The 26,401-nt window shown below is 39.4% G+C and overlaps 1 protein-coding gene across 9 annotated transcripts in view; it reads left to right on the top strand.

The window, feature by feature from the left end:
- The window catches only part of LOC131787295 (hemicentin-2), an 81,564-nt gene that overhangs the window by 19,784 nt on the left and 35,379 nt on the right, over positions 1 to 26,401 (top strand). For 8 of the 9 annotated variants that reach the window (XM_066174400.1, XM_066174393.1, XM_066174395.1 and 5 more), the window contains 36 exons: positions 1,756 to 1,825; positions 2,008 to 2,313; positions 2,997 to 3,320; positions 3,984 to 4,086; positions 4,411 to 4,619; positions 5,571 to 5,715; positions 6,370 to 6,497; positions 7,286 to 7,573; positions 8,083 to 8,328; positions 8,570 to 8,815; positions 9,046 to 9,291; positions 9,798 to 10,043; positions 10,627 to 10,869; positions 11,154 to 11,399; positions 11,512 to 11,757; positions 12,216 to 12,461; positions 12,574 to 12,819; positions 13,295 to 13,540; positions 13,651 to 13,896; positions 14,370 to 14,615; positions 14,700 to 14,945; positions 15,162 to 15,407; positions 15,846 to 16,091; positions 16,180 to 16,425; positions 16,972 to 17,217; positions 17,491 to 17,736; positions 18,089 to 18,334; positions 18,985 to 19,230; positions 20,911 to 21,156; positions 21,591 to 21,836; positions 22,137 to 22,382; positions 22,890 to 23,135; positions 23,311 to 23,556; positions 24,224 to 24,469; positions 25,224 to 25,469; positions 26,089 to 26,334. In XM_066174400.1, coding sequence (XP_066030497.1) covers positions 1,774 to 1,825; positions 2,008 to 2,313; positions 2,997 to 3,320; positions 3,984 to 4,086; positions 4,411 to 4,619; positions 5,571 to 5,715; positions 6,370 to 6,497; positions 7,286 to 7,573; positions 8,083 to 8,328; positions 8,570 to 8,815; positions 9,046 to 9,291; positions 9,798 to 10,043; positions 10,627 to 10,869; positions 11,154 to 11,399; positions 11,512 to 11,757; positions 12,216 to 12,461; positions 12,574 to 12,819; positions 13,295 to 13,540; positions 13,651 to 13,896; positions 14,370 to 14,615; positions 14,700 to 14,945; positions 15,162 to 15,407; positions 15,846 to 16,091; positions 16,180 to 16,425; positions 16,972 to 17,217; positions 17,491 to 17,736; positions 18,089 to 18,334; positions 18,985 to 19,230; positions 20,911 to 21,156; positions 21,591 to 21,836; positions 22,137 to 22,382; positions 22,890 to 23,135; positions 23,311 to 23,556; positions 24,224 to 24,469; positions 25,224 to 25,469; positions 26,089 to 26,334 — 8,440 coding nt within the window. In that variant the 5' untranslated portion in view covers positions 1,756 to 1,773. The remainder of the gene's footprint in view (positions 1 to 1,755; positions 1,826 to 2,007; positions 2,314 to 2,996; positions 3,321 to 3,983; positions 4,087 to 4,410; positions 4,620 to 5,570; positions 5,716 to 6,369; positions 6,498 to 7,285; positions 7,574 to 8,082; positions 8,329 to 8,569; positions 8,816 to 9,045; positions 9,292 to 9,797; positions 10,044 to 10,626; positions 10,870 to 11,153; positions 11,400 to 11,511; positions 11,758 to 12,215; positions 12,462 to 12,573; positions 12,820 to 13,294; positions 13,541 to 13,650; positions 13,897 to 14,369; positions 14,616 to 14,699; positions 14,946 to 15,161; positions 15,408 to 15,845; positions 16,092 to 16,179; positions 16,426 to 16,971; positions 17,218 to 17,490; positions 17,737 to 18,088; positions 18,335 to 18,984; positions 19,231 to 20,910; positions 21,157 to 21,590; positions 21,837 to 22,136; positions 22,383 to 22,889; positions 23,136 to 23,310; positions 23,557 to 24,223; positions 24,470 to 25,223; positions 25,470 to 26,088; positions 26,335 to 26,401) is intronic. The other variant, XM_066174401.1, reaches the window with a different exon arrangement.

Here is a 26,401-nt window from a genome sequence, read left to right as displayed (position 1 = left end):
GAAAATTGGGTGATTCGTGATGTAAATGTTTCATTGGTGTCAGTTGAAGTATTGATAAGTACAACGACTAATTCCAGTGTTAACATTTTATCACAAGACACATCGAAAGTAAATTTTTCTTAAAAAAGCGCGACAGTGTCGTAACAAGAACAACTGTCTTTGGCCTTTGTCATGGTAAGAAAATAGACTAAAATAACAGTCACTTGTCAAATGGATTGCTTTTCGGCAACTTCAGAAGTTTCATAATTCTAAATCGTTGAGATTCCGTTTGATCTAAACACCGGCGAAAACGACTCATAGCCCTCCCGCAGAAAGTACTTTATTTCGGCTGATTTTAGCTTTTAAAATTCTCTAGATGTAGTTTAATTAAATTTAATTAAAACGAAAATAAAACGTGGAAGTCACAATGTACGATGGCAGGCAAACACCAAAGAGACAAAGAAAAAAAATACAACAAGGATTGAGACGGATGAAGTAGATTAACCGAATGCGGATTGCAAATGACGACCTTTAGAAATGTAGACCTTGATATTTCGAAGTGACGAGACCGTTACGAAAAACGGGAAGAGGAAGGTCAGAGATTATGGAAAACAAATTAGCGCTTGAAACTAGTGGATAATTAATTTGGAGATATATAACTAAGAAGTAACGCGAGTCAGACAATTGGACGACAAACCAGAGTGACTTCTAACCCAAAAGCAGCCTCACAAGTTATTACAGTCGTTGGTTTTATAACATGTCGCTTGATCATTTATATTCCCTTAAAGAATGGCAAGAATGGAGAATGGTACACCATCATTTCCAAAAAAAAGGAATAACTGGCCTAACTTTACCCCTTAATCTAGTTGCCGGTTGAATAAGCATGAAGTTTCTATATCTATTACTACCGACCAGTTGTAGACTTTCCTGCATCAAGATTTCAGTGGTTCAAACTGATTCTCAAATAATAATAATAATAGACTGGTTTATTATTAAATCACATCGCAGTAAAATACTGAATTGCGTAATTATTTACAAGCTACTAATGTACAATTATAAATATAATGGCTTAAAGTTCTGTTAAAAGGGGTTCTCATTCATCTCAAACTTGAGTTGGTTACAGCCGCACACTTCACGAAAAACGAATTAGCAAAACGCTTTGTCTTGGCTGCTGGCACATTGTACGTTCTTTGGCGCCTGAAATTATAATGAGGGCTGTAGGCTTCAGGAATTAGGTGATGTAGTTTACTGTCCTGATTCTCGTTGATTGATCTAAATTCTAAGATTCTCGTTGTTATATTCGACCATCTCAGATGGGCCAGGGTCAGTTTCATTTGATGCTTAGAAGAGAGTTCGAGTATGTTACAAGAAGTTGTCGGTGTTTCTTTGGAACGCAATTTCTTCCTTTCAACTAGACTTGTACAATGAAACCGTTGCAAGATACTCCGTGATGTAGGAACTACATTTGGAGTCATGGAATGGCTGTTAAATAGGATAAAGCCTAGAAATAATCATTTTAAAGGATAGATAAACACCAAAGATGATAAAGGGATAAGCAAAAAAGGAGCGAAAATGATCAAGAATGGAAAGGATTGAAACGGATTGCTTTTTGAAGAAAATTTCCATCATTGCTCGGGATGCCCCAACCGCGAACAAGCGCTCAATTTAACCCTCATAAAACACTTCATAACATCTTAATCACTTGCATCTGTTCTGAGATCACTGTCTTTCAGCTGAAAGAAAAACAAATTCTGAAATGTTGTTATATTTCTACAGACAACCCGCCACTGAAAAATGTGGACAGAGCCTATTTGGATTTTGATCGCACTGGCAGGCCTAGTCCCAGGTAAATCAAAGTAATTTGTTTGTATCTGATGCTGATATTATTTTCACAATTAGATCAATTTTGTTATCATTCTAAAAGAAGTCTCTTGCTTTTATTAAATAAACACCAAAGTTTCCTTGAGAAGCGCATTTGCAAAGAAAAACGTGCTAGCTTAAATGCATAGAATGTTCTTTGCGTCTTAGCTCAAGGCAACCCTCCAGTGATAACAAATTTCCCAAAAGAGGATTTGGTTAAACCAGAGGACGTGAAATTCAAGTCAGATCTAGGCTTCACACTTCCTTGCAATGCCACCGGATCCAACTTAACGTGGACCTGGAAGCATAATGGGACAGCTATAACCGAGAGCTCACACTTTGACCTGAGTGAAGATGGTACCTTGACTGGCAAGGTCCTCAGTGCAATCCACAGTGGTACATACCAGTGCTTTGTCAAGGACGAAGTCACTGGCGCTGTGGCATTTAGCAGGAAGCTTAAAGTCGCGGTCACAGGTACCAATGTGAATCGTATTATAACTTGTTGAACATTTCACATCAGCAGTCCGATCGGTCTGCAACGACTTCAACTCTGAGCTAGATGTTCACATAGTGGTCAGCGCCCTCAACTAGGGTTGGCTCGAAGGCTAGCCAGGTGATAGTGCTTTGCTTCTGGCAAAGAAATACGCTTCATAGTGCTTCTATCCACACAGGAGTATATATATATATGAGTGTCAACGAATTGTTAAGGAAACGTAATGAAATGCTAGACAGCGCACAGGCTAACTAGGAATTAAGTTTGACAGTCCGAGTTGATTTTCTCGTACCTTGGCTCTATTTCGCCAGGTTGCCAACAATGCTTTTGTTGCTTATTGGGCCGTTATCGAAAGGCCAAAGGTTCGTCCTTGTTGAGGACTTCAGTTTTTTTTTTCGCTCCACGCTTATTCAATTATATTCTGAAAAAGCTTTCCATGAAGCTACTTTTATATACGGCCTAGCTATCACTTGCTAAGTTTTTTTACAGTTTGGGCGATAATCATTCGAACAACTAATGGTAAGATATCGACTCGACTCCTGTTGGAAGAACTCGGTATTTCCTCTTTCGAGTTCGCCTGTGTCACTCTAGCTGTAGAAAACCATCAGTCTTTTTTCTTCCCCATACATTTTAATTCGTTTTACATAATTTCTTTTCCTCCTAGTCGTTGGCACCTTCATCGATCGCAAGGATCACGTGGTAAAAGTAAATCTCGGCGAGTCTTTCTACTACGACTGTCCACCTCATTCATACAGCTATGGGGTGGTCTACAGCTGGGGAAACATCCGTGTCGATGCACCGTACACATTCGGAAGAAATGAACGTCGGTCTATTCTAAGCAATGGTACTTTGTATATTACGTATTTAACGCAAAAAGACATCGATGAAATTGAATCGTACGATGGCATCAGGTGTACCATTTCTGGAGCCAATTCTTTTCAAAGATCTGGGACCTTGAGACTGGAGAAGATCAATGAAAATCAAACAGGTAATGCAGAAGCAAGAAAATATCATTTGGTATTCTCTAGTGCAGCATTTCTTTCTTTTCCCCAAAATCAGGATCGAGAAAACGAGTAGAGGTATCTTTTCTGCCTTAAAACTGTATTAAAATAAAAGCGTACCATTCCTGTATCTCATCTAAGGGGTATACCAATATCATCGGTCACTGCTGGCCACCAAATAAGAGAAAAGCTTCGGTAGCTACTGAAGACATACCCTTGGCCCATGAATTGACTCGAATTTGTGAAAAGTGTGCGCAGGCGTTGGCAAACCTAGTGATCTCTATGTTTCCTTCCTTTTCATTACTGTAGAAAAGAACCTCTCCGAGGCTCGTGGTATGTTCGCCTTTCTCATAAGCAGACACTTACTTGTGTAAAACTCGTTACTCCGTTCCATTTGGGTCAAGCCATCGACAACTGCAGTGCCAATTACCTATTAACATTTACTGAGTAGATGTTAGCGTTAGTCCAGAAGTTTTCGCTGCATACATGCTTTCACCAACCTCTGACTCGAGTATGAGCCTTCAAGTGGCGAACTCAAAACGGGAAAATTTAGCTGCGCCATAAGGGAAGGTGCAAAAACAAACAAACAAACAAATAAAACAAAACTAAACAAGTTGCCTTATTTTAAACATATCTTTAAATTTTCACAGATTCTGAAAACTCTACTTCACCCTCGTGGTTACTAACCCCAAATGAGAAAGAGAGTGCCGTAGAAGGAAAGAGCAAGATTTTGTATTGCTTTGCAAATGGAAGGTTAGTTTTCTCGGAATGTCACCTTTAGCACAGTAGAGAGCAAATCTTTCAAGAGTTGTCACGAAAATTGCTCAGTCCTCGTGGGCAGGTACAACGGAACTGGAATAACTGAAGAGTCAGTTTACTTCCAAATTTCGTAAACTTGTAAATTTCGTTTAAAAAAGGCGCCAATAGAAACCAAACTGTTCTGTTCGATTACCAGCTCTTTACGTCGCGTGTCGTATCGGAAAGATAACGATCACAGTCAACTATTTCTTTGCTGTTACTATTAGTGCTGATGGTTGATTCGAAGTTTAACGACGTTTTACTCTTATCTAATGTAAGACCAACACCAAAAATTACTTGGAAGAAGGATGGACGCGAGATAACAGATGGACAGAACTCGTTTAGCATTCCTCTCACTTTCTTTGGAAGACGTCTTTCCATTGAAAGTGTTGATGAGACCAATCACCAAGGCGTCTACACTTGTGAGGCCGAAAACGCTATGAACACAGACAACCCAATCACTTTCAAAACTACACTTACAATAGAAGGTAAGGATTCAGGTTCTAGCGAGTAATTCTTCCCTTACGAGTTAGGCGGGGGGGAGAAAGAACTCCTTCCCATTACTAAAATCCTATTGTAAATAAAAATACCTTTAAAATTACGCACTCCCTGCCTTACCGCAGGAGTTATCAGAAACTTGGGTCCTTATAGTCGGGTAACAAAAGTCCCTATATTCCGTTTGGCGTATTGTGCGTTGACCTTGGTGTGAAGCCTGTAAACGAAAGAGGAACCGTTGAGTCGTCTTTGAGTCGTAACCAGGAACAATGTAACAACGGATAACTTGTCTGAACTCACACTGTAGAACAGAATAACTCGTCTGCACATACTCTGTTCAACAGAATGGCTTGTCTGAACATAGCCTGTACGACAGAATAACGTATTTAAGTGACCTTTAAGAGACATAGTGAACTGCTGGCGAATCTTCTAGAATTTAGGTCGAGAGTTTCGCTTTCGAACCGTGGACAGGGTTACTGTTTTGTGCTGTTTTCAGGGCACTACATTATCAGAGTATCAGCGCACTGTCAAGGATACTTGACTGATCTAGGAGGATAAATAATACGCCTACTCACTTATTTGTACGAAAACGCGATTGCCTACGCGAAAAGTGCTTCTTGGAGTACTTCCTCATTTAAAAAAAACCCGCTCACCTCAAGGTTTATAAGCGCCTCATTAGAAATCCTAAACAATTCTTTTTCATACCCAATCATACTTATATCCTTTTGGTTTTCTGTTTTCTCTTTAAATTTTCAACTCTTTAGCCTAATATTATTTTGAGATTCCCTTAAGATTGAAGGTAATTCTGATTATTAAGAACACAAACAAACCAGGAAACACACAGGAAAAAAAAAAGGAATGAAGAACAAAACCAAACAAACAAACAAACAAACAAACAATAACATTTTGCTCTAACACCCTTGCGATCCTATTCCACTTCGCAGTTCCACCAAAATGGGCAGCGAATCCTCCACCAAATGACATCACCATCGTCATTGAAAAAAACGGCACGTTGGAATGTCAAGTAACAGCAAACCCTGCTGCAATAACGACATGGTATAAAAATGGAGAAGTACTTCAGCCTTCAGGGTAAGTTTGCATAATAATATTTCTTAAAACACAGGGAGGTAAACTTGATAGCGTTGCATCCTATACTTCGTGTAAAATGAAACCACAAGAGCTAAAAATAAACCCAAACAAGAGTTATTGCCTTTGAATGTAATTTCTTGACGTGAAATGAGGTGAGTTAGCGCGCGGTTAAAGAGACGAGCAAAATGAGAAAACTGGGAAGAGCTATTTAGCTTGACTAGCGCAAAAAAGTTTCAGAATCAAGTGCCATTTGCAGTGACATTCACGTAACCCGAATTATTTTGGATGAATGTCGAAGATATGAGATCACTGAACCACTCTGCTCATCAAACACAAAATATTTCGCTACTGATTGTTAAATGACGAATAAGGAAAAAAGGAGTTTTATGTGTTACTCTCCCTCAAAATGAGTTATGTATTATTCTACCTCTACATGAAACATCTTAAATAGGTCAAAATGTTATATATCGATTCATTTCTAAATATTTTGAGGAAAATTTAACCCAATTTGCCTTGAGGGCCTACAGCCCTTTGAATGATGGAAACCCCCAGAGCATCTCGAAAAACACAAAAAGTATTCGCGTTCAAGCGTTTTAAACTTTGTAATTAGCTCCCGAATCTACTAATTACGTGTTTTCCTTTTGGAAAATTTAGGCGTCTTGTCTTAGCTGACAACAAGTTACATCTAACAGATGTGAATCTTGACGATACAGGCGTCTATCAATGCGAGGCCACCAATGCTCATGGCACGATCATATCTTCAACTTGGGTCTACGTTTCAGGTACCTAATTGCAAGCAAAAATTAAGAGTGCACTCGGAAGACTTTTAGATGACTGAGGCCAGTTGTAAAAAGGGCGGATAAATCTATCCAACAGATAGACCGCCATAAAGTAGATAAGTGTTAACAAAGCGTATTACACTATTCAGTGGATATATATTTACCCGGTAGATGCATTATCTACCCTTCGAACAACCGGGGCCTGGTGGTTAGCGTGTAATACTGCGGATTGAGATGTCCAGGTTTTATCCCTGGCTGGTTATCGGGTAGCAGTCTTCTCCATAAACTTAACTCTTGAATTACAAGCAACCTGCCGGCAATCTGACCAACTTGCTGGTGACTTACCAGCGAAGGACTCCTATCCCATTTGTGAGGATTATTTAGTAGAGAAACTAGAATAAGCTTAGTAATGTTGCCTTCCTACATTACAACATTACCAATAGAGATCTGAATGCAAGTTAATTCAAAATATAGCTTTCCTGCATACTGAACGAGCAATACAGTCTCCATTATGAGACGTAATTACACCCTTTCGTAATCGAAAAACTGTAAAACTGTTGACAGATCGATACCTTGAATTTGACACCATCACCAAGACTCGGCTAATGCCTTTTATCCGCCAAAATAACTAATGTCGGCATACAACCACTGTTTCGCCATTGAAGAATCTCGAACTCATAGTGGCCATCGACTTAGAATCGAGAGGTTTCTGATGAAAATGGTTAGCCATATTGCTCGGTATAACTCTCATAACAAACTCACAAAATTACTTCATATCATTCTCGCGACAGCTTGGAAGCCATCTTTTGAAAACGTGCAGTTTGGTCCTTTTCATTTGCTCAATGAGATAGAGGCTAGGTTACCTTGTAAGCCTAGCACAGGAGCGCCGCAACCATCATATCGCTGGTTTAAAGATGGCGAGCTTATTACTTACGAAGAGAACAGTCGCTACAAGTTGGATATGGACGGAACACTGGTTATAAAAGAAGTCGATAAGGATCAAGATGGGGTCAACTACACTTGCAAGGCAAGCAACCTTATGGGCGAAGACTCTATAACCACAGTGCCAATTATTCTTGGTAAGCAATGTCAGTTTTACAAATCAGTAACAAATTTCTACAGCTATTTTATCACGAAAGGAAATCAATTTGAATGGATGTCATCCATACCTTTGCGTTTGATCATTTGTTCTGAGAAAGACTTTTGACGGTGATGGCGACTGGTGCTTCGACGACTTTAGCGGAAATCAACTTAGGGGTCAGTAATGACGATGATGATTATGACTCGCCTAATATGTGAGTTTGGCTGTGGTTATTCGGCGCAACCTGTACATGTGCCAGAACGCATTAAAGGGGAACTGAAGGCTGAAATTTTCATCTTATTCGCTTTCATCTCCAGCTTTCTTTAGAGGAATAAGATTAAGTCTCGATATTTCTTTTCGTTCAATTCTTGTTATTTACGAGAAAATTAGATTTGAAGTTCCCTTTTTCCCTCTTTGGCGGCCGTAACGCCGTCGTCTAAAAACTATTATCAGCGGTTGAAAATGTCACGTCAGTGGTGCGTTCACTATTCATTTTGTTAACTGCAGTTCCACCAATGTTGACAACTGAGCCTTCAAACCAGACAGTCCTTGAGGGTACCACCGTAACATTCCAATGTAGTGCCACAGGAAACCCAACTCCAAACATAACATGGACAAAAAATGGCAAGGGAGTGGGATCTGGGAACATTCTACGCTTTCAGACCAACAGAAATCAATCTGGAAAATACTGGTGTTCGGCAGAAAATGGATTAAATATTACTGCCAATGGAAGCGCTTTTCTAAATGTCCTATGTAAGTAGAAATCGCGCAGGAAACGAGATAACATAATGCCAAATATTTCAGTTTGAGCCACGTGACTCAAGAGTTTCATTAAGAGGACATCAAATTGATTTCCTCTTGGTTTCATTTGAAGCATTTGCAGAAAAAGCATTGTTTTAAGCCAACCTTTCACTTAATAAAACATATTCTCATTATATTCTCAATTTTATAAACCATTGACGTTATTATCGAACGCATTTTATTATTATTTCAGACAAACCAAGCTTGACTACCCTTCCTTCGGATCAAATTGTTTTGGAGGGTAACACGGCCACATTCCACTGCGAGGCCACTGGAAATCCAGCACCAAAGATAACGTGGATGAAAGATGGGAAAACTGTTTCTGAAGAACAACCATTGAATATTGAAACCCACAGAAATGATTCTGGAAAGTACTGGTGTCTAGCAGAGAACGGATTAAATTCCACTGTTAATGCTAGTGCTATGCTTGATGTTCAATGTAAGCGATGACTTTTTGTCGTTTTTCTAAGTATGGGGTTAAAGCAGTACGCTGTAGATGTAGGATGAAAAATGATGTTTACAACCTCGTCTACACCTTCAAGTTATGCAACCTCTATGTTAAGTGTTCTTTTCAGGGTTCTATTAAAATTTGCAAAGAAACCGACAGCGAGTTCATAAACAAAGAGCTCTAAAAACCAACAAAACAATTCCTGTCCGCTTCGTTCGCAGTTCCACCAAGTTTAACAACTGTTCCAGTAAACCAGACCATCATGGAGGGCAAAACAGTAACATTTCATTGCACTGCCACCGGGAACCCGGCTCCAACAATAACATGGACAAAAGATGGCGAAGATGTGGAGTCTGGAGAAGTATTGAGCCTCGAAACCAGCAGGAATCAGTCTGGAGAATACGTTTGCACAGCAGAAAATGGGTTGAATTTTAACGCTAATGCCAGTGCTGTCCTGGATGTTCTTTGTGAGTACCATGCGTACAGTGAAAGACTAGACTGTTATAAACGTCGTATCTCAGTTTGAGATACGTGCGTGTTGACCGCGAAATTTACCATTAAAGCACTCTGTTCGTGAAGTATCACTATACCGTAGTTGAGTTTAGTTTCCTATCCACGGCCCCATAGGTAGAAACAGCTGGAGTTTACGTTTTACTCATCTGAGGGTATATCAATTATTACTAACAACAAACTGCAAAGGAAATTCGACGAGGTAGTAGCCCATTCTAGCCCCTTCCCCCTTCTTGGGGGAAGGGGCTAGAATGTTATCAGGAGCGATTAGCAGTACTCCAAGTCCGCTTAATCGTCACAATAGGCATGCAAAATATTTTTCTCATCAAACCTGCTTATGACTAATTCATTAACTCACCCAAAAGGATAACAATACACTACCAGGTCGCTTAATTATACAGAAACTGTAACAGTAGGCAATGGAAAATTGCTGAGAAATTTATTTCAACTTAATCTATTTCAGACAAACCAAGCTTGAGTACCCTTCCTTCGGATCGAACTGTCTTAGAGGGTAACACGGCAACATTCCACTGTGCAGCCGCTGGAAATCCAGCCCCTAAGATAACATGGATGAAAGATGGGAAAGCTGTGTCTCAAGAACAAACATTAAATATTGAAACCCACAGAAATGATTCTGGAAAATACTGGTGTCTAGCAGAGAACGGATTAAATTCCACTGTTAATGCTAGTGCTATGCTTGATGTTCAATGTAAGAAATGACTCTTAATATTTTTAATGAAAGTCAGAATAAGAGAGTTAATTAACGGGTTCTATAGTCTCTACACATATCATTCAGGCCTCATACCAACAGGTAAGATTTAAGTCTTGTAACCACGATCGTCGTCCAATATTCGAGCGACCGCCAAAAATCCAAACCTAAAGTAGTTTTAACGACCAATAAAATGTCTGCAAAATATCACAAGAAGAAAATTAAAACCCAAAATTAAAACACGTAATTGGCTTCAGTCGCGGCGAAAGTACAAGTGACGTACTCGAAATTGGTTTCATCTTTTTGGCTTAGAGCTCAACAAGTTTTCTTGAATAGTCCAATGTGAGATAAAAAGAACCATACACACTAAGAAAAAATTGGTCAAGCCGATCCCCGCTCACTCAAAAAAAGGAGAAAGGATAAGAAAAAAATCCCAAATAGAGACTAAAAGATCACCTCGACTTAGCGGCTTGCTAGCGATCCGGGGATTGATTTAACTGTGACAATGATTTCCACAGTACACCATGCAGACCACAGTACACCAGGCAGACCTACGAAAATTGACAATTTGCTTTTCTTGTAGTTCCGCCAAGTTTAAAAACCACTCCAATCAACCAGACTGTCATGGAGGGCGCCTCGGCAACATTTTACTGCACCGCCACCGGCAACCCAGCTCCAGAGATAACATGGACAATAGATGGGATGAAGGTTGGATCCGGAGATACGCTGAGCTTTGAAACTAATAGGAATCAAACTGGGAAATACTGGTGCTCAGTGGAGAATGGATTAGATGTTGTCAACGCCAGTGCTGATCTCGATGTTTTGTGTAAGTGAATTGTTAAACTATGAAGAAAATCACGAATAAAGCTCCTGAGACTTTTGGTAAGAACAGAAAAACTTCCCGAGAAAGACATGGACGCTTGCATCTGATTGGTTCAGAAGGTGCTGCGTGTTTCCTGTCCAATCGCAAAGCAAAGTAATGTAAAACCAGTACAATCCAGGATAACCTTTGAGTTTCAATCAAGCATTGTTTTAGGCTCATGGTAAAGAAGGCCAATTACACATTGGCTACATAGTACTTAACTTTTAATCATACCTTTTTCGGTCCAGATAAACCAAGTTTGATGACTAATCCGACAAACCAGACCGTCCTGGAGGGTACCTCAGCGACATTCCGCTGTGTAGCTGATGGAAATCCAATCCCACAAATAACATGGAAGAAAGATGGGAAGACTGTGTCCCAAGGAGACACACTGAACTTTGAAACAAACAGAGCTCAATCTGGCGAATATTTTTGTTTGGCAGAGAATGGTTTAAATTCTACTGCGAGCGCCAGCGCACATCTAGATGTTCAATGTAAGTAGCTGGTTTGATTTGAAAGCTTTTTGCCCACGGCTACCTGGCCTCTCCGATAAGGTCATATTAACCTTGCAACATAGACAAAAACTGGCTATACGCTTTTTTGCAGTTCCACCAAGTTTAGTTACTACTCCAGTAAACCAGACCATCATGGAGGGCACCACAGCCACGTTCCATTGTACCGCCACTGGTAACCCAGTTCCAAAGATAACTTGGACAATGAATGGAAAGACAGTAGGATCAGGAAAAACACTGAGCTTTGAAACAAACAGGAATCAATCTGGGAAATATTGGTGCTCAGCGAGCAATGGATTAGATGTTATTGTCAACGCAAGTGCTAACCTCGATGTCCTGTGTAAGTGAACTGCTGCACTATGGGAGCAACATTGCACTAATTCTGTGCCAGAAGAAGCTAAGTATTTGTACAACTCTCTCCTGCTGCGGGTTGAGCTAAATAAAAGCTGTACAGTTCTTTATTATGATGACGATAAAGCGCGCGTTCACATAGCGTATTGTAAAACAAAATGAATGGTCACGGGTACTCAAAACTGTCAAAAGATATTTTCACAGTTAGCCCATGAGACTTCTTCTTTAAACAAAAAAATTGTCAGACCTGCAAGAAAGACAAGGTTGTTTGAGCTTTGCATTTGATTGGTTCAGAGTGGGGTCCGTGTTCCCTGGTTCAATCCTAAAGTAAAGAAAGGGAAAACTAAACTCGAGTTTCAATTAAACTTGTTCAAGGCACATGGTAAAAGTGGCCATATACACATTTGCTACAGAGTACTCACTTTTAATTTTGCCTTTTCCGTTCAGATAAACCAAGTTTGACCACCCCTCCGACAAACCAGACCGCCCTTGAGGGTACCTCAGCGACTTTCCGTTGTAAGGCTGATGGAAATCCAACCCCAGGGATAACATGGGAGAAAGATGGGAAAACTGTGGCTGAAGGAGACGTACTGAGCTTCGAAACAAACAGAACTCAATCCGGCATATACTTATGTTCGGCAGATAATGGTTTAAATTCTACTGTGAGCGCAAGCGCACATCTTAATGTTCAATGTAAGTAGCTGGTTTGATTTGAAAGCTTTTTGCCCACGGCTAACTGGCCTCTCCGTTAAGGTCATATTAATCTTGCAACATAGACAAAAACTGGCTATACGCTTTTTTGCAGTTCCACCAAGTTTAGTTACTACTCCAGTAAACCAGACCATCATGGAGGGCACCACAGCCACGTTCCACTGCACAGCCACCGGTAACCCTGTTCCAAAGATAACATGGACAATGAATGGAAAGACAGTAGGATCAGGAAAAACACTGAGCTTTGAAACAAACAGGAATCAATCTGGGAAATACTGGTGCTCAGCAAAGAATGGATTAGATGTTATTGTCAACGCAAGTGCTAACCTCGATGTCCTGTGTAAGTGAACTGCTGCACTATGGGAGCAACATTGAACTAATTCTATGCTGAGAGAAGCTAAGTAGTTACACAACTTTCTACTGCTGCGGGTTGTGGTAAATGAAAGCTGTCCAGTTCTTTACTATTATGACGACAAAGCGCGCGTTCACATAGCGTATTGTAAAACAAAATGAATGGTAACGGCCAATGAGAACAGCCAAATGAAATGTTCACAGCTAGCCCAAGAGACTTCTTCGAAAAACAAAAAAATTGCCTGAACTGCAAGAAAGACAAGGTTGTTTAAGCTTCCCATTTGATTGGTTCAGAGTGGGGTCCGCGTTCCATGGTTCAATCTTAAAGTAAAGTAAGGGAAAACTAACGAGATCCATGATAACGTTCGAGTTTCAATTAAGACTTGTTTAAGGCACAGGGTAAAAAAGGCCATATACACATTTGCTACATAGTGCTCACCTTCAATTTTGCCTTTTCGACTCAGATAAACCAAGTTTGACCACCACTCCGACAAACCACACCGCCCTTGAGGATACCTCAGCGACATTCCGCTGTATGGCTGATGGAAATCCAACCCCAAAGATAACATGGAAGAAGGATGGGAAGACTGTGGCTGAAGGAGACGTACTGAGCTTCGAAACAAACAGAACTCAATCTGGAAAATACTTATGTTCGGCAGATAATGGTTTAAATTCTACTGCGAGCGCAAGTGCGCATCTTAATGTTCAATGTAAGTAACTGGCTAGATTTGAAAGCTTTCTGCCCACGGCTAACTGGCCTCTGTTAACGTCATATTAATCTTGCACCATAAACCAAAACCGAATATACGCTTTTTTGCAGTTCCACCAAGTTTAGTTACTACTCCAGTAAACCAGACCATCATGGAGGGCACCACAGCCACGTTCCACTGCACAGCCACCGGTAACCCTGTTCCAAAGATAACATGGACAATGAATGGAAAGACAGTAGGATCAGGAGAAACACTGAGCTTTGAAACAAACAGGAATCAGTCTGGGAAATACTGGTGCTCAGCGAACAATGGATTAGATGTTACTGCCAACGCAAGTGCTAATCTCGATGTCCTGTGTAAGTGAACTGCTACACTATGGGAGCAACACTGCACTTATTCTGTGCTGAGAGAAGCTAAGTAATTGTACAACTCTTTACTGCTGCGGGTTGTTTTAAATAAAAGCTGTACAGCTCTTTACTAAGATGACGACAAAGCGCGTTCACATACCGTATTGTAAAACAAAATGAATGGTAACTGATAATCAGAACAGTCAAGGAAAAATTTCACAGGTGGCCCAAGAGCCTTCTTCTAAAAACAAAAAAATTACCTGAATTGCAAGAAAGACAAGGTTGTTTAAGCTCTGCATTTGATTGGTTCAGAGCGGGTTCCGTGTTCCCTGGTTCAATCTTAAAGTAAAGTAAGGGAAAACTAATGAAATCCATAATGACGTTCGAGTTTCGATTAGGAATTGTTTAAGGCACATGGTAAAGAAGGCCACATACACATTTGCTACAGAGTACTCACCTTTAATTTTGCCTTTTCGGTTCAGATAGACCAAGTTTGACCACCACTCCGACAAACCACACCGCTCTTGAGGGTACCCTAGCGACATTCCTTTGTGTGGCTGATGGAAATCCAACCCCAACGATAACATGGAAGAAAGATGGGAAGACTTTGACTCACGGAGACACACTGAGCTTCGAAACAAACAGAACTCAATCTGGCGAATATGTTTGTTCAGCAGAGAATGGCTTGAATTCTACCGTTAGTGCAAGCGCACATCTCAACGTTCAATGTAAGTATTTTATTTAATTCCTGAGCCATTTCGATAAATTACTCTGTGATTCACGAGGTCATGATATCTTTATTTCTATTTCAGACACAACTAGTTTTATCACCAAACCATCGGACACAGTAGTCATGGAAAACCAAGAAGTTAATCTCCAATGTAGTGCCATTGGGAACCCAACTCCAAAAATAACGTGGATCAAAGACGGGGAGGAAGTAGACACAGGAAATAAACTCAGCTTCAAGGCACTTAGGAGTCAAAGTGGAAGATACTGGTGTTTGGCACAAAATGGCTTAGAGGACAGTGTTAATGCCAGTGCTTATCTGGATGTACAGTGTGAGTATAAAAACAACGAAATGAAGGGGAACAGCAACTTTGAAATTCAGCTTACCTAAAACCTAAACACATGAGCCTGCGGTAAGAGATAGCCAGTTGTTCCTATCTTCTGGTAACAGTACACTTCACACATTTCCCGAACTAACAGATGGCTCTCCGTGAAAAAAGTGTATCAAAATTGAACATTAATGACATAAAGGTATTAATTTATTTCAGTTCCACCAAGTCTAATCACAACACCACTTGACCAGAGAGTTATTGAAGGAGCCAAAGCAACATTCCACTGCAATGCCACAGGAAACCCAACCCCACAAATAACATGGGAAAAAGATGGGGAGGTTGTTGCTGAAGGAGAAAGTCTGAGCTTCGAAACCAACAAGAATCACTCTGGAAAATACTTGTGCATTGCAGAAAATGGATTGAATTCTACTGCAAGTGCCAGTGCAAATCTTGACGTTCAATGTAAATAAATTCAACTTGCATATACATGTATCTGTAGAGTAAAGGATCCATGTGATTCAAAAAAACTTAAAAATTACTCCTCTCTACCGTGTTCTTATCTGAGTCGGAAAGTGGAAGGAGTTACTTTCTTATTACAGCCTCACCCTATTCCGTTTCAGACACTGGCTGATTAAGGAGGCCTATATCTAGTAAAGGCATCGTTAGTCTATCCACTCGAGGCCTTCCACTTTCCACTGCTAGTTAAATATGAAGCTTGCATGATGGCTTGCATTGGCCATGAGAAAAAAATGGTCTAGCTTTGAACGTTGATCGTCATCAAAGACCCACATATGAGATTGGGGATCTTGCGTAGAGCGTTATGCATACTCAAAAGTATCAATACTTCTGTCATTCCAAAAGCAGGGAGTCTGAATGAAGAACGTGTATTTTTTGTTTTAGTTGCACCAAGTTTGATCACAACACCAACTGACCAAACAGTTATGGAGGGAGCCGAAGCAATATTCTTCTGCAACGCCACAGGAAATCCAATCCCAAAGATAACATGGATGAAAGATGGAGAGATTGTAGGTCAGGGAGACACACTCAGTTTTGAAACCAGCAGGAATCAGTCTGGAAAATACCTGTGTTCAGCAGAAAATGGACTTAACTCAACAGTGAATTCCACTGCTAATCTTGATGTTCAATGTATGTATCTGTTGACAATTTTGAAAAACATTTCTACATTGAAGTATAGTTGTAGATCCCTTCATAATTTCTCGCATTTTATTCCTAGTTCCTCCAAGGTTTTCTACCAAACCATCTGATAAGACTGCCATGGAAAGTGAACAAGTCACTTTCCACTGTACAGCCACTGGAAACCCAACCCCAACGATAACATGGCTAAAAGACGGAAACCGTTTGGCCGAGGGAGAAACGCTGAGTCTCACAGCCAACAGAACCCACTCTGGAAAATACTGGTGTTTAGCAGACAATAATTTAGATATAACAGTTAACACAAGTGCTTCCTTGGATGTGCAGTGTAAGTACACATCAGTACGCAGTCAGCTCTTTCTTTGTAGAACACTGAATAAAATGGCCGAGTTTCTTCCATTCAAATTCTTTGCTCACATTTAATATCTAAACTATTCTGATCAAAGATCCTCAGTAACACAGACACTTGGCATTGAACAAAAAGGAGTTAGTCTTTGAGGGGGCTGACTGAATGTACAGTAGAACCCTGATAACCCAAACTCCTAACGGAAACGAAAATGGTTGGAGCTTCACGTGGCAGGAATTCGAGTTAGCTGGTTTTAAATGACCAAGAAAATAGGGTCAAGGGAAATTCGATCTTGTTTGAGTTACCAGGGGGTTTGACTCAACGGAATTCAAATTAGTGGGGTTCTACTTAATATGTTTATCATTAAATAGTTGCCCAGCATAATGCAATGGTCAGCTGGATGAACTTTAGGTTCAACCCCTTATTTTATTATCTATTTGATGCCCCAATTTGCCCTGCATGCAATTACCATATTTAAGTAATAACTGGATAAATACATCAAGATATATGTGTACCTTTTTTTTTCAGTTACACCAAGTTTAATCACAACCCCAGAAGATCACACAGTCATGGAATCTGAAACTGTAACATTCTATTGCAATGCCACTGGCAACCCAACCCCAAGGATAACATGGATTAGAGATGGGAAGACTATTGCTGATGGAAACATTCTGAGTCTTGGGACCAACAGGAATCAGTCTGGAGAATACTGGTGTTCAGCAGAGAATGGACTTAACTCAACTGTGAATGCCAGTGCTAATCTTGACGTTCAATGTTAGTTTTGATCAAAAACTTAATATTTTCTAAATATATTTTATTAACTATTAAATTTTCAACACGAAAAACAATTGTCATGCAAAGTTCAGCCATCTTTCCTATCTATCATGGATAACATTTATAACCAGGCAGACGTCATGTGAGTGTATAAGATAACATTGTAATAAGTTATAGTTTTGAAATTCATTGTTTAAATATGTATGTTATGTATCTAATGTACACTAATAAGAAACAACTTCTGCAAAATAATTTGTATCATTTACTCTACAGTTCCTCCTAGTCTCAAAATCAAACCACAGGATCAGTCAATTGTGGAAAATAAGGAAGTGACTTTCCACTGTACTGCCACTGGCAACCCACCTCCAACTATAACATGGATTGAAAATGGGAAGACTGTGGCTCAGGGTGATTCTTGGAGCTTTATAGCTAAAAGAAATCATTCTGGAAAATACTGGTGTTCTGCAACAAATGGATTGGATAAAACAACCAATAGTAGTGCCTACCTTAATGTACAATGTAAGTATGGCTGAAAGGTGTTTGTAACTTAATTGTAAGCAATATCGATATATAAATGCCCCAGACTTCCAGTAATCTTAGTAATGGCAATTATGCGCTATAATAAATTTGAGGGGACAGAGAGGGAGGATCTTGGTTGTAGCAGTGGGATACATAACTTCTCAAAAAGTTGTGCATAGAAAGCCTTGTGAGAGGAAGTCTGTTTTTGTACACAACAACAAGAAGGTTGAACTCAATTTGATGTCCCAAACAAGAACAATAGCATAGCCATCACAATGTATTAGAAATTTTTAGATCATTAATTCACTGTAGTCATTCAGTTTGGTATACATTCTTGTATGATCTTCTTCAGTTGCACCAAGCTTAATTAGTACACCAGCTGACCAGACAGTACTTGAAAGTGAAACAGCAACCTTTTACTGCAATGCCACTGGAAACCCAGCCCCAAAGATATCTTGGATAAAAGATGGGAAGACTGTGGCTCATGGAGAAACACTGACCTTTAAAACAAACAGAACTCAGTCTGGAAAATATTGGTGTTCAGCAGAGAATGGGTTGAATTCTACTTTCAATGCTAGCGCTAGTCTTGATGTTCTGTGTAAGTACTTTGCAAGAATTTTATAATTTTCATATTGTTATCACAAAGAGTTTTTAGGCCATATTTCTTGCTAATCTCTGAGTTTTCTTTGGAGTGGTATTTGATTTATTTAGCTGGCCATACAAAGATATTCCACCCTCTAAGTTGACCAATCATAGTGCACATTCTAACAGAGAGATATTATATATTGATTGACAGTCAGGGAATACTTAGTGCATACAGTATATGTATTCTACTGACAGTTTTTCAGCAGTTGCCTTAAGATCAATGACCAATAATCTGCCTGAGTACAAGATGGAATGTCAGCTTATTGTTGATAAATTGAGATTTGGGCTGAATATTTATTTTTGTATCAGTTTACCACAGATGATCTTAAGGTTGAGTATTACTCAAACATCCATTTGCTGTAGATCAACTAAAGTTTGGCTACTTATGTGCTGATCAATTCGAAGCTTCAATTACCACACCCCCCCCCCTCCCATAAACCAATCTTTGAAAGTTCAAATGCCCCAGGGGCTGGGATGTTGAAGCTTTCAATTGATTGGTGTATTACACCACTCATGAACCAGTTTCTGCATCATATTAAAAAGCTGTATTGCACAATATGCCAGTTGTCTATATTCTAAGAGTTGAACTTAATTTTTTTACAGTTCAACCAAGTTTCACAACTGAACCATCCAATCAAACAATAGTTGAAAATGAAGAGGTTACTTTACATTGCATGGCCACTGGAAACCCAATCCCTGAGATAACATGGATCAAAGATGGGAAGACTGTGGCTCAAGGAGACAAACTGAGTTTCAAAGCTAACAGAAGTCATTCGGGAGAATACTGGTGTAAAGCTGGAAATGGTCTGGATATCTCTATCAATGCTAGTGCTTACCTGGACGTCCAATGTAAGTGGATGACTGTTTTGAAGTAGATTTAGAGCTGTACACTACACTTTTCCTATACAAACAGACCAAAAAGGAAACAGAGGAAATATGAATGTCTAGAAATAATCTGATACTTATTGACTAAGTATGGTTTTCACTGTAATAGGTACAGAAGTCAACATATGCATACATGGCATACCTTAGTTACCTATAGAAAAGCTACCAAAGATTTCGTAAACAGACAACTGCCTTAAAGGCCAGTTTTGTATTCTACAAAGACACGCATTCATATATGCTTTTACATTTTCATGCTGGTTGAGCACTCTTCACGGCTCGTGTTTACCTATACCTCCATGAAGCTAGAAATCTACTCCCTGAGTTATTGAGAACCCTGAATACGGCCAAATCGATGTTGCTTCTTTAGTAAATTCTTTCTGAGCTAACATTCTACTTACTAAGCGAAGCTGTCCAAGCAAGTTCTCGATTTTAGTGGTGTTTGACTGTATTTTCGAGCCCACGTTTGTAGCCTTCTCGTATTCAAGCGCGATGTTTACCTCTTTCGTGTTTACGTTGTGTAAAGATCACGAAGAACACAATGTTACTCAAAGGTGTGGCTGCTAAGCTCTAATTGGAAAAAAAATGAAGATGGCGGTACTGTCGAGTGTGACAGTACTTACGCACGTAAACGGTGTGTGTAGGCGATCTGTAGTTTACGCTGGGTGTATCTCAAAAGGGAATGCAGTAGCGAAAGTTTTTCGAACCCCACCGTGGAAAAGACGGGGATCTCATGAGGAAAATAGCTCGTTTCGCATTTCAAAACTAAGGTTTGGGGATAAGACGTAATAAATTTAACTTAAGTTAATAGCTATGGTGGAGTTAATTTGAGTACTATCCATAGCGATCAGACCTCGACACTTAATTACTTTATTGCAACGTATTATTTACTGCAGGTTCCATTGGTGCATTTATATAAATTTCGACTGGATTTGACTGCCTATTGTTTGACGTTTCCTCTGGACGATAATTAGATTAGAATTGCCAGAAATATTCTGGGGTTTGGGACATGGTTTGATGCTACTTTGGTTTACAGATTTAATGAATGTAACCGAAGAAGTTACAATTCATAGACCCAACGTTTAGACACTCCTGTTTAGTGCCTTCATCAGGGGTGATCTATATGCTGTAACAAGAGGTCCTTTCATATTCTGGGGTTTCCCTGCCTAGCGAGGCGACGAGGGCGGACTGTTCGCCTCTCAACTCTCAACCTTGGTTTTAGTTTTGCCTAAAGGTTGGTCAATCACTAAGTTTTGGGCAGCAAAACCAGAGCAATTCCAGTGTTAAAACTTTCAGTCCAAAACCAAAAACTAAGGAACAACCTAACAGGTTACAAGCTCAGCGCCCAAACAACTAAGCTACACTGCCTCTAATTCTACATACTAATACAGTGAGTTGAGAATTTATATCATTTGAAGAAACTGAAAATTTTGACAGAATGTTGGATCAATATCAGTATCCAACGGCAGTCAATTAATGACAAATTAGGGTTAATGTTGGTTTAGGGGAGGGGTAGGTGGGCAGTAGCCCAAATATTGATCCAGAATGTTAAACAAGTAATTATTCAAAACCTGTTATTAAAAAGCTTGCCGAATTTCATTTCTTAAGAAATTTTAAGCTCAGATTGTGTTTCCATTTTTTGTTTAGTTGTACCTGGTTTAATAACGGAACCAGTTAACCAAACTGTTACTGAATCGGAAAATGTAACATTCCACTGCAATGCCATCGGGAATCCAACTCCAAAGATATCATGGATGAAAGATGGGAGGACTGTGGCTAAAGGAAAAACACTGAGCTTTGAAACCAACAGGAATCAATCTGGAAAGTACTGGTGTTTAGCAGAGAATGGACTTAATTCCACTGTTAATGCAAGTGCCACTCTAGATGTCCAATGTAAGTTGGTTAAACATGATTATAAATCTTACATGAATTATCTATATTGCATCTTTTTTTAACTTCTTGGTAATGAAAAAAACTCAAACAATGAACTGTAATTAGAGCTATATTCTACTTTTATGTATTAGAAACTCATCTGACCTTAGCAGGGGGTTTCAAGAAAAGCGTGCACTGGTGATCTGTGGTCGCCTAAAAGACCTCTTGCTGCTGTCTGTTTAGTCTGCAAACAGGTCCTTGTGTTCAGGTTGTTTTCCTGGTAAAGCTGCATATTACATCCTCGACAGCCACAATTCTTGAAACCCTTGCTTAAGTACTTTATGATGGATCAGTTTAACTGCTTCTGTTTGACTTCATTAAAGGAACAAAACTATAAACCTGGATACATATTTTTAAGATTCAACAGCTTATTCATAAATTTGTTGTGCTCCTAGTTCCACCCAGTTTTACCACCAAGCCTTCTAACGAGACCGTTGTTGAAAATAAGGTGGTGGCATTTTACTGTGCTGCCATTGGTAACCCTGTTCCAAAAACAACCTGGATGAAAGATGGAAAGATAGTATCAGAAGGAGAGAGTCTTTCCTTTGGAGCGATCAGAAGTAAGGCTGGAAAGTACTGGTGTTCAGTGAGTAATGGCTTGGGTGTTGCTGTCAATGCTAGTGCTCATCTTGATGTACAATGTGAGTATTGCAGTTTCATTTTAGAGAAATGAACAGACTCATTGAGTGAAAAGCCAGCACAAAAGGCCATGGATAAACGTGTTGTCATTTTGTCATGAACGCCATTAAGACATACAAGTCAGGAATAATTTTTTTGCCACGGAGATTTACTCTTTGCCATGTTTATTTTACACTAAAAATCACTTCCAGAGATAGGAAAAGGCTTAGGGGTTTTTTTTTTTTTTGGAAGGGATTCCATGGATTTTAGACAAATTTTACTGTGTTTCACAAATATCAATTCAATATTCTATGATTTGACAGTTGCACCAAGTTTAATCACAAAACCAACAAACCAGACAGTAATTGAGTCCAAAACTGTAACATTCAACTGCTCTGCCACTGGGAACCCAACCCCAAAGATAACTTGGCTAAAAGATGGGACTACTGTTGATCATGGAGAAACACTGAGCTTTGAAGCGACCAGGAATCAATCTGGAAAATATTGGTGCACAGCTGAGAATGGATTGAGTGTGATTGTGAATGCCAGTGCTATTCTTGATGTACAATGTAAGTGAAAATTTTGCATTTACGTAGATATTTGGGTAGACATGGAATAATTCTTTAACTTCCAAGATGTCCTATTGGCTTGTGAATTCCCCCTCTAGCTGGTACACATTTCCTTGTAAATCAGTGAGAAGAATTTAGTGGTAATCAAGATAACAACATCTGCCTGATAAGTTTAAATATTTTTGTTACTAGTTACTATGTGGAGATGTAACATGTACATGTTAATCACATTTGGGAGTAAAAAAAATGGATTTAGGCGACAAAGTGCTGCTTTTGATTAATGCAGCTGTAGTATTTGTAAGTTTTTTGGGCTATGTCAATCAAGAACTTCCAGTGCAAGTCTTTGAGAAACAGTTAACTGGTAGCTATTTTTCAGTTATTTTTTTAAAGATATATCTCTATTGACTGATGAAATGATTTTTCCCTTGTGAAAGGGAAATTATTACTCTCAAACTTTACACAGCCTGTTTTATTTTATCATTAGTGAGTATAATCAAATTGTTTTAGTTCCACCAAGCATAATAACCAGGCCATCAGATCAAACAATCATTGAAAACAAAAGGATAACCTTCCACTGTACTGCCACTGGGAACCCAACTCCAAAGGTATCGTGGCTGAAAGGTGGAGAGACTATGGCTAAAGGAGAAACTTTGAGCTTTGAAGTCAACAGAAATCAATCAGGAAAATACTGGTGTTCAGTAGAAAATGGTCTGGGTATCACAGTGAACGCCAGTGCCCACCTTAATGTACAATGTAAGTGATGTATAGCATATTTGCCCTTTCACTTCCAGGAGTAATCAAAAAGGAATTTCTTCCTACAATTTCTATGATGGAATGAAAGTCTTCAATGGTTAGCCTTTGGCCCTTTTGAGGTTTAATTTAGAAGATGAAATGAGGACATATGTTTATGAATGAATGTCTTTTCTAGACCCACCAAGTTTGACCACAAAACCAGTTAATCAGGTTGTCCTTGAAGGCACAGAAACTACCTTCCACTGTGCTGCAGATGGGAACCCTGTGCCTGAGATAAAGTGGATGAAAGATGGCAAGACTGTGGCTACTCAAGGATTGCTTATCTTTGAAGCTATGAGGAATCAATCTGGGAAATATTGGTGTTCTGTGGAAAATGGACTGAATTCTACTGTTAATGCTAGTGCTACTCTTGATGTTCAGTGTAAGTGAGAATGCTATATCTTTTTGAGAATTTCTATGGACTCTGAGGCTGCAGGGATGTCTATGGGTGGACCAGTGTTCTTGAATGCTGAAGTTTCCTGTTCCCCACAGCAAATGAAATTTAGCCAAGCTGAGTACTGATCCAATTTTTATCTCCATCGCCAATGCACAACAGTTACAAGTGTGATACTTTAGTTTTACACTATCTCCAGTTTGTGTACTTTTGAAGAGTAGAGGTTGATCAGTTGAGAAGGAGCAGAGCTTTTCAGGATTATGTTTTGTCATTGAATCCTTATTTCTCCCCCTCCAGTTCCCATGCATAAATCTTTCTAAGTACCTGACTTAACTGCAGTGTTATCACTCCTAAAACATCTTTCCTAGTATTGCGTCAATTGGCAGCTACCTCAAGTCATAGGGTGTGGCTGATCTACTTTGGTGACCTCTGGCACTCCACACTGCCATCGCATTTTAGATTTACCATCCCTGTGCAAAAGTCAAATCCAAGTTCTTGTTATCAGCTTGATTTTATAAGTACTTATTGAGGCCTGAAACACTTAGCAGACTCAGCACTAGGGCATGTGTAGGCTGGGGGTTTTGCCAAGAAGGAATCATAGTCTCATATCAAGGAATAGTAGTCACAAGGCCTTTCTCTTGAACCTCTCTTACAGATTTGCCAAATTTTGTGAACAAGCCTGTTAACCAAACAGTAAAAGAGACTGACATGGTAATGTTTCATTGCAATGCCACTGGAAACCCATTGCCAAATGTAACTTGGTACAAGGATGGAAAGACTGTGGCACATGGAGAGACACTAAGATTTGAAAGCAACAGGAATAATTCTGGAAATTACTGGTGCATGGCAGAGAATGGCTTAAAGACAGTGATGAACACCAGTGCATATCTTGACGTGCTTTGTAAGTAGAAATGCAAAATTACTTGATCATTTGAGCATATTATTTCTGTAGGGGTGATTGAGAACGTGTTTGATTGAGTGGAATAAGCACAATTTGTTTAGTGTTATTTCTACTTTGTAATACAAATATCAATACTGTCAAAGGTAGTCTACATTCCCCTGCTATTGTAGTTTGACTTTGCTTAACACTCGAAGATCAACTTGTATTTAAAAATGCATCTACAGTATTATATAAGGGACAAATGGTAAAATCCCAGAATTGTGGGATACTTTGATCATATGCTCTGAGGAAGGACTAACATTTGAAACGTCAGCTTCAAAAATTTTCACAAATTATCTTATAATGCCCTCCATTGATGCAGCACCGCAGTTTTCATCATAGATTTGTAGAGACAGAAAGTGAGACTTGTTATTTCTGATGCTTTAGGTAGAGCAGTGTTATCCTCTTTTATGTTTTTTCCTAACTATGTAACAGCTTTCTCCACTTGCAGCAATAAATTGAAGCTTCTATATCAATATTTTGAGCCAGACCCTGGGTAAGGAGTAAAAATCTCCGAACTTGAGAACTTTTGAAGAAATGTGAGACTTCAAGAACAAAGTAAAATTAACTATGAACAAGAATTTTTGACAACTTTCGACAAGATTTTGAGATCAAATAAAAAGTTTTCAAGACTGTTGATTTTCCAAAGAACCCTTGACCAATCATGCCTGTGATTATCCTTTCAATGCATCACAGCTGGTTTTCTTTGTTGCAGTTGCACCAAGCCTAATCACTGCACCCAGTAACCAAACAGTTCTTGAGTCGGATGAAGCAACTTTCCAATGCATTGCCACTGGTAACCCAACCCCAAAGATAACGTGGACTAAAGATGGGATGACTGTGGGTTCTGGAGAGATTCTAAGATTCTCAGCAAGCAGGAACCAATCTGGGAAATACTGGTGTTCAGCAGAGAATGGATTCAAAGCCACTGCCAATGCTAGTGCCTATCTTGATGTGCTTTGTAAGTAATTTGGCAAAATTCATTGATTTTATTAACATTGCAGTTCAGGGCTTCAAGCTCATCTCGTTTCAGAGATGCTATTCTTAACATGGTCTCCCGAAACAAAAATTTGGTAACCAGAAAGGAAGGGGGGCAAATGAAAGAGGCATCTTTTTTGCAATGGTACATAATATGTCAATTAAATGTCACACTTCCTTCCCACCCCCCTTTTAACCATGGTAAAGCCACAACATGCCACTTGACTACTGAACACAAGCCGTTGAATGGGCAATTTGGTTCAGAAGAAGTTGCTCAATTATTTTATCACTCGCCAATGACCAAAAGGGTTGCAGCTTGGAGCACTGCAGTTATGTCTAAGCTGTTAAAGGGTAGTACTGTAACCCTTTGACTTACCCCTTTGACTTTTTTGACAAGCAGCTAATTCCTCCTTACAATAACACACCTGAATCAAAGATTAAGGCACGAGAATAAAGGAAATGATCACCAACTAAAGAATCTATTGATTGTTAAAGAAATTCTCCTTATCAGCACCTTTGGAAATGTATAGAGAACAGTATGGAGAATATGCATACTGATGTTAGGGTGTAAACGGTCAACATCGAATATTCTTCACTTTCAGTCGCACCAAGTCTCACGGGTGCAAAGGTTAACAAGACGGTCAATGAATCTGATGAAGTGACTCTCCATTGCGATGCAATTGGTAACCCTGCACCAAAGATAACGTGGATGAAGGATGGAAAACCTGTGGCTTATGGCGATACACTACGCTTCACAGCTCTGAGGAATGATTCTGGAATATACCTGTGTTTGGCAGATAACGGGTTGAATGTCACTGTCAAAGCGAGAACTCACCTTAATGTACAATGTGAGTATTTATTTGACAGTTAAAGAGTTGGAATTCTCAACCAAGTTTTTTTCCTTCTGCAAATGAA

This window comes from Pocillopora verrucosa, chromosome 11 (genome assembly GCF_036669915.1).
Source record: "Pocillopora verrucosa isolate sample1 chromosome 11, ASM3666991v2, whole genome shotgun sequence".
Classification (NCBI taxonomy): Eukaryota; Metazoa; Cnidaria; class Anthozoa; order Scleractinia; family Pocilloporidae; genus Pocillopora; species Pocillopora verrucosa.
Note: the sequence above shows the minus strand (reverse complement) of the source record. Positions and strands in the feature narration are given on the sequence as shown.